This window comes from Trichechus manatus, unplaced genomic scaffold (assembly GCF_000243295.1).
Source record: "Trichechus manatus latirostris isolate Lorelei unplaced genomic scaffold, TriManLat1.0 scaffold00010, whole genome shotgun sequence".
NCBI lineage: Eukaryota > Metazoa > Chordata > Mammalia > Sirenia > Trichechidae > Trichechus > Trichechus manatus.
The window spans coordinates 12,127,973-12,140,125 of record NW_004443946.1 but is presented as its reverse complement, the minus strand read 5'-3'; the positions used below and the strand labels follow the sequence as shown (position 1 = coordinate 12,140,125).

At 39.7% G+C, this 12,153-nt stretch overlaps 1 protein-coding gene across 1 annotated transcript in view; it reads left to right on the top strand.

Moving 5' to 3' along the window:
• The window catches only part of DHRS7 (dehydrogenase/reductase 7), a 27,422-nt gene extending 19,501 nt beyond the window's left edge, over nt 1–7,921 (top strand). Inside the window, exons 5-7 of the mRNA XM_004370916.2 lie at nt 3,772–3,894; nt 4,611–4,826; nt 7,702–7,921. Of these exons, the coding sequence (XP_004370973.1) occupies nt 3,772–3,894; nt 4,611–4,826; nt 7,702–7,749 (387 nt within the window). The 3' untranslated portion in view covers nt 7,750–7,921. The remainder of the gene's footprint in view (nt 1–3,771; nt 3,895–4,610; nt 4,827–7,701) is intronic.
• The last annotated feature ends 4,232 nt before the right edge of the window (nt 7,922–12,153 follow it).

Genomic DNA, 12,153 nt, shown 5'->3' with positions numbered 1-12,153 from the left:
TAGGGTTTCAGGATTGTTGTATTCTCTGTTCAGCTTAGTTTTTCAGATCTTTGTTGTGGAGGGAGGGCATGGTGCTTCTGCCTAGAGCGCCATTTTGCCAGAACTCCTGTTGAGGATTTTTGCGTCTATGTTCGTGAGGGATATTGGTGTGTAATTTTCTTTCTTTGTGGTGTCTTTACCTGGTTTTAGTATCAGGGTTGTTCTGGCTTCATACAATGAGTTTGGGAGTATTCCAGCCTTTTCTGTGCTCTGAATTACCTTTAGTAGTAGTGGTGTTAACTCTTCTCTGAAAGTTTGGTAGAATTCTCCAGTGAAACCATCCAGGCTAGGGCTTTTTTTGGCTGGGATTTTTTTAAGTTAGCTTTTCACTCTCTTCTTTTGTTGTAGGTTTATTTAGTTCTACCTCTGTTTGTGTTAGTTTAGGTAGGTAGTGTGTTTCTAGAAGTTTGTCCATTTCCTCTAGGTTTTCAAATTTTTTAGAGTACAGTTTTTCATAGTATTCTGTTATGATTCTTTTAACATATTTTGGCTCGTTAGGACATTTTTCTGTTGTGAAGAGCAGACAGCTGCAGAAAGAAGTGGAATGCACTGATGATTTCCTCATATTTAGTAACGAGGTATCAGTCACTTCCTGCAGAGCAATTGGGCAAGCCTTGGGCAGGCAAATAAAGGAGGGTGATCACCTTGTCTTTTTGGCAACAAGTATCTCTTATGACAGGTAGGATGCTGTCAGTAAAACACAGGAAAGTTGTCTAGTCTGCCCTCTGCTCTCACTGTTTTCTTATTTGACTCGATCCTCTGATAGGACGAGGCAGGTTGAGACACTAGTTCGTTATACCAGTATCTGAACACAGAGATGAGGAGGCTCTTTTTGAAGAACACATTTCCTTCCCAGCTTCCCAGAAAAGTATAGAGTGCACTTGTGTATCATTGAAGAGTGTACGCACTATACTGGAAATGATTTCAAGCAAGGAGAGGTTTTATTGTCTGATGCGTTGGTTTGTGTTGTCCTCTCTCCTCTTGGTATAAAAAGGGTATAGGTTAAATGTATGGGAATTCTTCATTCATTTACCAAGCTTTTTTTTTTTTTTTTTGGTGGGGGTTCCATTTCTGAGTCAGGCACTGTCTTAGGCTCTGACAGCATGAGCCCTCCTCATAGGCCCTGTGTTGGGGACAGCATTAAAGACTGATATTTGTTTAATGTTGTTGTATCATATATGAATGTATTGTGGGTGAGGTGTTTAGGCTTTTCAATAGTTAACCCAGCCTCATAGCAACAATGTTGTTGTTACTGTTGTTAGGTGCCGTCGAGTCAGTTCCGACTCATAGCGACCCTATGTACAACAGAACGAAACACTGCCTGGTCCTGCGCCATCCTCACCGTTGTTGTTATGCTTGAGCCCATTGTTGCAGCCACTGTGTCAATCCATCTCGTTGAGGGTCTTCCTCTTTTTTGCCGACGCTGTGCTTTACCAAGCATGATGTCCTTCTCTAGGGACTGATCCCTCCTGATAACATGTCCAAAGTCTGTGAGATGTAGTCTCGCCATCCTTGCTTCTAAGGAGGATTCTTGTTGTACTTCTTCCAAGACAGATTTGTTCGTTCTTTTGGCAGTCCCTGGTATATTCAGTATTCTTCACCAACACCATAATTCAGAGGCATCAGTTCTTCTTCGGTCGTCCATATTCATTCAGCTTTTGCATGCATATGATGTGATTGAAAACACCATGGCTTGGATCAGGTGCACTTTTCTCCTTAAAGTGACATCGTTGCTTTTCAACACTTTAAAGTGGTCTTTTACAGCAGATTTGCTCAATGCAAATCACTTGATTTCTTGACTGCTGCTTCCATGGGTGTTGATTGTGGATCCAAGTAAAATGAAATCCTTGACATCTTCAATCTTTTCTCCGTTTATCATGATGTTGCTTATTGGTCCAATTGTGAGGATTTTTGTTTTCTTTATGTTGAGGTGTAATCCATACTGAAGGCTGTGATCTTTGATCTTCATCAATAAGTGCTTCAAGTCCTCTTCACTTTCAGCTAACAAGGTTGTGTCATCTTCGTAACGCAGGTTGTTAATGAGCCTTCCTCCAATCTTGATGCCCCATTTTTCTTCATATAGTCCAGCTTCTCAGATTATCTCCTCAGGATACAGACTGAATAAGTATGGTGAAAGGATACAACTGTGATGCACACCTTTCCTGACTTTACCCCACGCACTATCCCCTTGTTCTGTTCGAACAATTGCCTCTTGATCTATATACAGGTTCCTCGTAAGCACAGTAAAGTATTGTGGAATTCCCATTCTTCACAATGTTATCCATAATTTGTTATGATCCACACAGTCGAATGCCTTTGCATAGTCAATAAAACACAGGTAAACATCTTCCTGGTATTCTCTGCTGTCAGCCAAGATCGGTCTGACATCAGCAATGATATCCCTGGTTCCACGTCCTCTTCTCAATCCAGCTTGAACTTCTGGCAGTTCCCTGTCCATGTATTGCTGCAGCTGCTTTTGAATGATTGTCAACAAAATTTTACTTGGATGTGATAATGTAGTCTTGGAAAATTTCCCAATTTAGGAAGAGAGATGAGGGGAAGTAGAATCTCTGTTTACTACCTACTGATTTAATTATCTTCAACAAATAGACGAAAAAAGAAACAGCCAGTATCTTTAATTATAGAAGGTTTAGCTGGTTTTACTAAAGTCGTTCAGGAAGCAGTGATATTACATGTTTAACTAGTCATCTACCTTCTTATCACCCAAAAAAGACAGAAGTTTGGTAAATTAGTTATCTAGTGCTGCTGTAACAGAAATACCACAAGTGGGTGGCTATTAACAGACTGAAATTTATTTCCTTACAGTTCAGGAGGGTAGAAGTCCGAATTCAGGGCACCAGCTCTAGGGGAAGGCTTTCTTTCTGTCGGCTCTGGGGGAACGTCCTTATTCCTTGGCTCCTTGGTAATCTTCATATGGCATTGTGTCTATCTTTTCCCATGTCTGCTCCCCTCGCTTGCTTGTTTAATCTCAAAAGAGATTGACTTAAGTTATACTGTACCCTAATACTGTCTCATTAACAACAACAACAACAACAAATCCATTCCCAAATGGGATTATAACCATGGTTATTATAGGGGTTAGGATTTATAACACATATTTTTGGGAGACTCCCAATTCAGTCCATAACATTTGGTGACACTAATTCAGTCCTGTAAAATAGTAAAATAATAAATTGAAAAAATTGAATTCTTTATGATAATTTCTGTTAAGTATTAACCCTTTCCTGCTCCTCCTTACCCCAAATGTTGGCACTTTAGACCACTGTGTGTGATAAAATAATAAACCCAACGTCAGTGATTCTCAATGGAGAATGTGCACACACCCCTTTTGGAGTGGGGACATGGGGACTGTAAGGAGGGTGTGTCAGAATCTCCAGGTATAGTTTTTCATCTATCCAGGGCCTGCCTAGCATAGAAATCACTGATGTGAGGAGCTGCCACTACCAAAGGGTTCATGAATCATTCATATCCAGACAGAGTTGAGAATGTCTGTTCTAGATTGCCTTCAGTCTTTCGGTTAAAAATGCCAAATAAACTTGCATAATTATATCATCTGTCCTTTACTCTGGCATTTCAAAACATATATTTTAATGTGTTGCTATTGTCCTTCTTAAAAAAATTGAAGAAAAGTAATTTTGGCCTATAGTAAACAGGAGATCTGTATCTGTGTTTAGTTTTATTTCTTAAAAAAAATTTTTTTTGGGCCGTTAGGGTTTTTTTAATGGACTCCGAGCTGAACTTGTCACATACCCAGGTATCACAGTTTCTAACATTTGCCCGGGACCTGTGCAGTCAAATATTGTGAAGAATGCCGTGACTGAAGAAGTGACGAAGGTAAATGTTTCTAGTTGAAATAATTTGAGTGCTTTAGTAGATACATATTGGTGTTGTATTACTACATCTTAGGGTTTTCATATTAGAACTGCTTATAAATTATTCACAAAACTTAATATTATGAAAATTGTGAAGGTTAGGTGAATGCTTTGGCATCCAGTTTTAATAAAGCCTAATGAAATTGCTAAGCTATCACTTATAAGTAATCCACTATTACATAGGTTATCAATATTTAAGAAACTCAGTTTCTGCCAGTTCACAAATAATAGCAACATTGAAAGGGTCTGTGTAGCTGGATTTTAGTATGTTAAATATTACTGGGATTTTTTGAAGGAATCTGTTGAAGGAGCTTAGAAAAAGCCTTGTCGAATTTTGATTATTTTAGGTTAGCCTTGCCGAGGCCTGTGCTCCCCTTAGCTCACGGATTACACATGGTGATCTATCAAATGAACAGCAATTGTTTCATGAAGAATCCAGTATCATTTAGTAATACAAAATCCCTGTCAAGATCATGAACCTTCTTCCTTGAAGATTCATTTTTACTAGGCATAAATATGCTTCTGTGTAAATGTTCACAGATACAATTTACATTTTCACACTTTCTGTAGAGGCTCCAGGGTAAAAATGGAAAATGTACCTAATTGGAATCAAGACAATGTCTGTGAGATAGGTTGGGTAGATACTCAACATTCACTTTAATTTTTTAATTTTCTTAGTCTGTAGGTAATCCTGGAGATCAGTCCTACAAGATGGCAACCAGTCGTTGTGTGCGGTTGATGCTAATCAGTATGGCCAATGATTTGAAAGAAGTTTGGATCTCGGATCACCCTTTTTTGTTAGCAGCATATTTGGGCCAATATATGCCAACACTGACCTTCTGGATAATCGGCAAGTTAGGGAAGAAAAGGATTGAGAATTTTAAGAGTGGTTTGGTAAGACCAATTTATACATTTTTTAATAATGCATGTCAATCTTGCAGAAAAGTATAAAATTTTGTAGTGCTTAAAAAAATTTTATTACCCCTCTGCCAACCTCATGATATAAATTTTAAAAAGTATTTTATCCCTAGACATATCTGTTGGTTTACTATAAATTATTACTGGTCTTGGAAAAAAGTTTTTTACAAGGTAAAATCAAAGATTGATTGGAATCAAAGATTGCAGATTTATTCTACACTTATTGTTTGACCAGCGTTTGTTAAAATTTGCTCCTGGAGTACCCAAAACAGTGTTCCGTAAATTTTTCATTCAGAGCCGTTTAGAATTTTAGGAAGGAGAGCATCTGCTTTAGTGAGAGATTCTGCCCACACTCTGTCTTTTACCGCTTGCATTGCCTATTTCTGACTCCCCCCGTATCTAGCCTATGACAGATGGCATTCCCTCTGCCCAAAATTCTTTCTCTCTCCTTCTCCCCACAAACTCCTACCCATCCTACAAGTCTCAGCTCAGGTGTCACCTTCTTGGGGTGATACTGTGCCTCCCCTCCTGCTTCTCAGAAACAGGTGCACCCCCATGCTTACCTCTGTCAAAGCATTTACTGCACTGTTAAAACAGACACATGTACACTGGGTAGTACTGCTTTCTTTTACCTTGTTCCTGAAGTTCTCTGCACATCTGAGATGTGCCTATGTCCATGTGCAAGAAAAATATGCTGAGTACTCATTCTTTCAGCACTCATTCTTACAGCAAATGGGGAATATTATTAACTATTCCTGAGAAAATTACGATCATCAAAAGAGCTTAATGTATAAACAGCACAGGAAATGTTGAGTTAAGCCAAAACTTATAGATTATGGTTGTACGAAGAAAGTTTAGTGCTGCTGATGGTTTTTATTGTTGAAGTATTTCTTTCAGTGATTGTTAATACCTTTTTTAGAAATCAACCAATAGGGATTGATATATATATATAAAAAGAGAATTATAAAAATGGGATCATATCATATGTACCATTATATACTCTACCATTATTTAAGGAATCTACTAATAGTTAGAAATTTAATTTGTTCCAACTTTTTGTAGAACACGTTAATTGGCTGAAAATGAGTTGGGGGGAAAAAAGCAAAAAACAAAACAAAAGAATGCTTAAAGAGATTTAAAGGCTATAGAACTATTCCATGGTGCAGTAAAATGTCCAGAGCTTGAAAAATCATGAAGGGACTGTTCATTTTCTACCAAGTTGTAATGTGGACCAGTTTACTTTGCACCAGTTCATTTATAAGTATTTTGGTGAGGGTGGGAGTTGGTAGTGTGCGGCTGGTTCTAAAGATAGAACTTCGTGAAAGATTACTCCTGAGTTTTAAATTTGGAGGACAGCTAATATAGTGCCATTTCGTCCAGTGATGGCTAAGAGTTGGGAGGGAAAAGCCACCTTACTAGGTGAGGTGGCAAAGCATCCTGGTAAAGAACAAGGAAGCCTGATGCCAGGCTTAAAATTAAAGCAGTTGCTGTTGAGTTGATTCTGACTTATGGAGACTCATGTTCAAATCCACCTCGTGACCGTAGGCAAGTTACTTCTGTATAACTCAATCTCCCCATCTATAAAATAGGGATTAATGATAATAGGGTTGTTATGGGGATTAAATGAGTTAGTACAGTTAAACCTGCAAAAGCCAGAACTCTGTAAGGTGGAAATCTGTCAGAGAAGGAGAACTCATGGGGTGTTTATGAGGTAGGGTTTTTAATAGAGAGCAATAGAAAAGTGGCAGGACTGCATGCTCCCTGTCAAAGGCGGAAAACTTGCGAGGCCCGGAAAAACAAGGCAATCCCATTGAGTTCCAGCTCTCGCAGGTTTCACTGTATGTGGAAAGCTCTTCAACAAACACAGCTTCAGGTTTATGCTAGTTTACTAAGTGTTAGCTCTTGTGCTTTTATTTTCTTTCTAATCCTGAGTTGATGGTAGCACTATCATTTTATAGATAATGAAGATCAAAGACCTAAATAATATGACAGAGAGAATGCATTATAGAAATAATTGTTTGAGAGAGCAAGTGGGCCAGGGACTGGAGAGTTTCAGCCTTCCTATAGTAGTTGTTGGAGTTCTAGGTGGTGCAAACGGTTAATGTGCTCAGCTGCTAACTAAAAGGTTGGAGGTTTGAGTCTACGCAGAGGTACCTTGGAAGAAAGGCCTGGTTATCTACTTCTGGAAAGTCAGCCATTGAAACCCTATGGAGCAGAGTTCTACTTTGATACATATGGGGTTGCCATGAGTCAGAATGACTTGACAGTAACTGGTTTTATTATTTTTAGGGATCAGGAAAACTAGCTGTACTGAATTTTGTTATCTTTTTTTTTTCCTTACTTAGTGCAAATTCTTAGAAGTGGTAAGTGTACATCCTCTCAAGTGAAATGTCACATCTTAGGGATTATCAGTTTGCCTTATTTTACTCTTTAAACAATATACTAAAACTTCACAAATCATTTTAGAATTACCCATCAAATACTTCAATTCTAAATACTGTGACCTATTCTTTGTATTTATTAAGGCAAGTCAGTGTAGGTATTATATATTGGTCCAGAAGAGTAATAATAGAGAATTCAGCATTTAAGAAATGGCATGAGCAGATGCTAATCAGTATTTATTACCAGATAGAGATAATGATGCTAAGCCCATTAGAGAGTTGTTGGTTTTTGTTTTCATAGATCTAGAATTTTGGTTATGATTTTTATTCTAACTTAAGCATTTTCCCAGGTTTTATAAATATTCTTAACATGGAATCATAATCATATAGCTCCTCCAAACAGAAGGAATTGTTGAAACTGAAGTAAATATCAGAAGGGACTGATTCATGTTACTGCCACTCTGTTACAGGATGCAGATTCCTCTTATTTTAAACCCTTGAAGAAAAAACATGACTGAAGGAGCACTGTACTTTTCAAGCCACTGGAGGGAGATGGAAAACAGCAATCTCTTTATACACTCAAGACTGATTTGTAATTTTACTTATTAATAGATATAACTTTCCTTTCAACATGTAATGAATAATAAAAGATTGCCGTGCACCTCGCAATAAAGATATTAACACATATTACATTCTTGGATAAAAGTATTTTAAAATACTCCAGTGTACATGCTGAAAATCTAGGTTAGCAGAATGCTAACTAATGAATTCATTTAACGTTAAGTGTATGGACTATTTCTCACAAGGCGGAGTACTGGGTCCTGCAAAATACGAACAAGTTTCTGAACTGGTCCTGCCTCCAAGATGCTTACACTCTTAGAAGAGTTGATAAGTACACAAATGACTGTAATTTGAAACAGTTGGCAGATTTATAGCAATCATCATTTATTAAACACCTGTTATATGCCATTTGCTGTACTGGGGTGCTTTGTATTAGTTCATTCAGTTAATTCCTGATAACAGCCCTATAAGGTAGGTAGTATCATCCACATTTATAGATGAAAGAAGAGACACCCAAAGCAGCTAGGTGTTACTTCTTCAAGGTCACAAAGCTAGTAAGGGGTAAAGCCAGGATTAAACTCAGCTCATGACTCCATTGTCAGCTCCTTACTCAAGTTATTATAATTAACCTTTAGCACCTTGCAGTAGAAAACATATACAGGCCACAACAGAAAATCAACCAATATTCCTTGAATATCTATTTTCAAGAAGGATGTAACAGAAGAAAAAACATGATCCTTATCTACAAGTAGTTCAAAATTTAGCTGGAACCAAAGTAACATACATAAAGTAACTGTAGAATAATTGCTGGGGGGTGTTGGAGGTCATCCTGTTGACTATGCTTGGGAAAGAGGGAAGGTGACATGTGATGGAGGTACACCATGGGGTATATATTGGGTAGAAGGAATGGAATAAATGGAGACACAACAAGATATATCCTAGAACCTTGATGATTGATGAAAGAAGCAATGAACTATAACAGTATTGTTCACATACACTTAAATATATATGCATAGAAGATAGTGCTCGTTTTGCAAGAAAACAACATAAAGATGCACGTTGAATGTATTATAATAGTTGCTTAGAGTGGGATATGTCCCTGGAGAAAGACATCATGCTTGGTAAAGTAGAGGGTCAGTGAAAAAGAGGAAGACCGTCAATGAGATGGACTGATGTAGTGGCTGCAGCGGGGGGCTCAAGCATAGTGATTGTGAGGATGGCACAGGGCTGGGCAGTGTTTCGTTCTGTTGTACATGACGTCGCTAAGTCAGAACCAAGTTGACGGCACCTAACAGTGGAGAAGGGACTGGGGGTACAGTATGAGGATAAAATTATAATAAGAGCGGGCTCTTGCATGACCAGTTATGAAAATGTGCCGTGAGCTTAGAATTATGAGTAATTGCATACACTGTATCTAAGCGTTTCGTGGTGATTTTCTCTGAACCTTGAAATAAGGGTGGAATTTAGACAGATGAAGAGTGGTCAGGAGGTTGGGGTCCAGGTCAGTTTTGTTCAGTTTGTCACTGAATCCCCAGAGCCCAGCATAACGCCAAGGTTTAGGTTTATTAAAAGTATGTAAGGCAGTCATTCCTTGCTTCCGGAATGTCATGAGTGAAAACTTTATACATAGAGATTCAAATTAGCGTGGTGTCTTAGTTATCTAGTGCTGCTATAATAGAAATACCACAGGTGGATGCTTTTAACAAAGAGAGGTTTATTTCCTTACAGTAAAGTAGGCTGAAAGTCCAAATTCAGGGTGTCAGCTCCAGGGGAAGGCTTTCTCTCTCTCTCAGCCTTCTGATCAGTGTTCCCCCCAGACTAGGAGCTACTCGGCACAGGGACCCCAGTCCAAAGGGCGTGCTCTGCTCCCAGCGCTGCTTTCTTGATGGTATGAGGTCCCCCTGTCTCACTGCTCACTTCTGTCTTTTATATCTCAGGAGATTGCCTCAGGACACAATCCAATCTTGTAGATTAAGTCCTGCCTCACCAACACAACTGCTGCCCATCCTCCCTCATTAACATCATAGAGGCAGGATTTACAACATATAGAAAAATCACACAATACCGGGAATCATGGCCCAGCCAAACTGCTACACACATTTTTTGGGGAACATAATTCAATCCTTGACACATGGTATAGGAAGGAGGGAACATAGTAATGAAATCAGTTTGCTTGAGTATTGATTACTCCAGCCAGTGAAGGATAGAAGAGGCATACGTAAATTAATATGATGTTTAAAAATTCATCTGTATGGTGTTTTTCTATGGCATGTAATTAATTATACATGCTTTTATCTGTATACATACACCCTCTCTACTTCAGGCTCTTTTATCAGCAGCCCAAGATGGAAAGGCAACTTTTTGTCAAGTTCATTTCCTCAAAGACAGTCAAGAGCTGTAAAAGTGTTCACATGTTGACTTTTTTTAAAAGCATTTATTATTCATTTGCTGATGGGGCATGACGTAAAGTGAGAAGAAACAGCTGCTAACAACCATCAGTAATCATAATGAGGAATGTACGAAGTATGAATCAAAGAAAATTTGAAGTCATCAAAAATTAAATAGAACTGTCACAGAGCAAGAGAGCTGAGTGTGTGCACGAGGCTTTCTGACGGAGTGGGATGCCTCCAGGCACTTATACCGGTGGAGCTACAGAGCTTTGGAACACTTGCCCTAGCAGGGCAGATGCGAGCAAGAGGCCCGAGGGCCCAGAGGCCACAGGAAACAGAAACAGAAGCTGAAGAGACAAGGAACACAAGAAGCTGAGCTGCCTCAGTTTCAAAGGTATGGCCATGACCTCAGGGGTTTCAAAGGGTGGAGCAATGGCCTCTGGTGCTTCTAAGGGTGGAGTCGACACTCAGATGGACTGGGAGAATGATGTGCCTAAAGCCAAGGGAGCAGAGTTGCTGTCCCCAGTGGGCCTGGAAGGCGGAGCTGAAGCCCAGGGCTGATGGGCCTCCACTCAGAATCCAGAGACTGTGACCAATACCTAGAGTCTGGAGGGCAGGGCCATTGTGTTAATTGTCTCAGAGAAGAGAGGATTATTTTCAAAGCCTTGAGGGCTAATGTAATGTGTTCTGCTGACTTGCTTGGTGCCTGTTATCACTTCTTTTCCTCTAGTTTCTCCTATTTGTAATGGAAATGTCTAGCTTGTGCCTGTTCTGCCATTGTACCTTTGGAAGCAGATAACTTGTATTCTAGATTTCACAGATGAAGAGGAATTTTTGAATTTTGGACTTGGAGTTAAGACTTGATATGATGGGGGTGAATATGTTTTCCATGTTGCAAGGATGTGATTTTTGGGGGGCCAAAGTGTGGAATGTCATGGTTTGAATTATGTCCCCCAAAAATGTGTATCAATTTGGCTAGGCCATGATTCCTGGTACTGTGTGATTTTCCTGTATGTTGTAAACCTGCCTCTATGATGTTAATGAGGGAGGATGGGCAGCAGTTGTGTTAGTAAGGCAGGACCTGATCTACAAGACTGGATTGTGTCCTGAGGCAATCTCTTGGGATATAAAACACAAAAGTGAGCAGTGAGACAGGGGGACCTCATACCATCAAGAAAGTGGTGCCAGAAGCAGAGCGCATCCTTTGGACAGGGGTCCATGTGCTGAGAAGCTCCTAGTCTGGGGGAACACTGATGATAAGGCTGACAGAGAAAGCCTTCCCCTGAAGCTGACACCCTGAATTTGGACTTTTAGCCTACTTTGATTGTGAGGAAATAAACTTCTCTTCATTAAAACCATCCACTTGTGGTATTTCTGTTATGGCAGCACTAGATGACTAAGACAGTACCTTTGGAAGCAGATAACTTGTATTCTAGATTTCACAGATAAAGAGGAATTTTTGGATTCTGGACTTGGAGTTAAGACTTTTGCTGATACGATGGGGTGAATAAGTTTTCCATGTTGCAAAGATGTGATTTTTTGGGGGCCAAAGGGTGGAATGTCATGGTTTGAATTATGTCCCCCCAAAAATGTGTATCAATTTGGCTGGGCCATGATTCCTAGAATTGTGTGGTTGACCTCCATTTTATGATTGTAATTTTATGTTAAAGAGGATTAGGGTGGGATTCTAACACCACCTTTACCCAGGTCACATCCCTGATCCAATGTAAAGGGAGTTTCCCTGGGGTGTGGCCTGCACCACCTTTTATCTTTTGAGAGAGAATGAAAGGGAAGCAAGCAGAGAACTGGGGACCTCATACCATCAAGAAAGCAGTGCCAGGAGCGGAGCGCATCCTCTGGACAGGGGTCCCTGCGCCAATAAGCTCCTAGTCCAGGGGAACACCAAAGAGAAGGCCGACAGAGAGGAAAAGACTTCCCCTGGAGCTGACACCCTGAAATTGGACTTTTAGC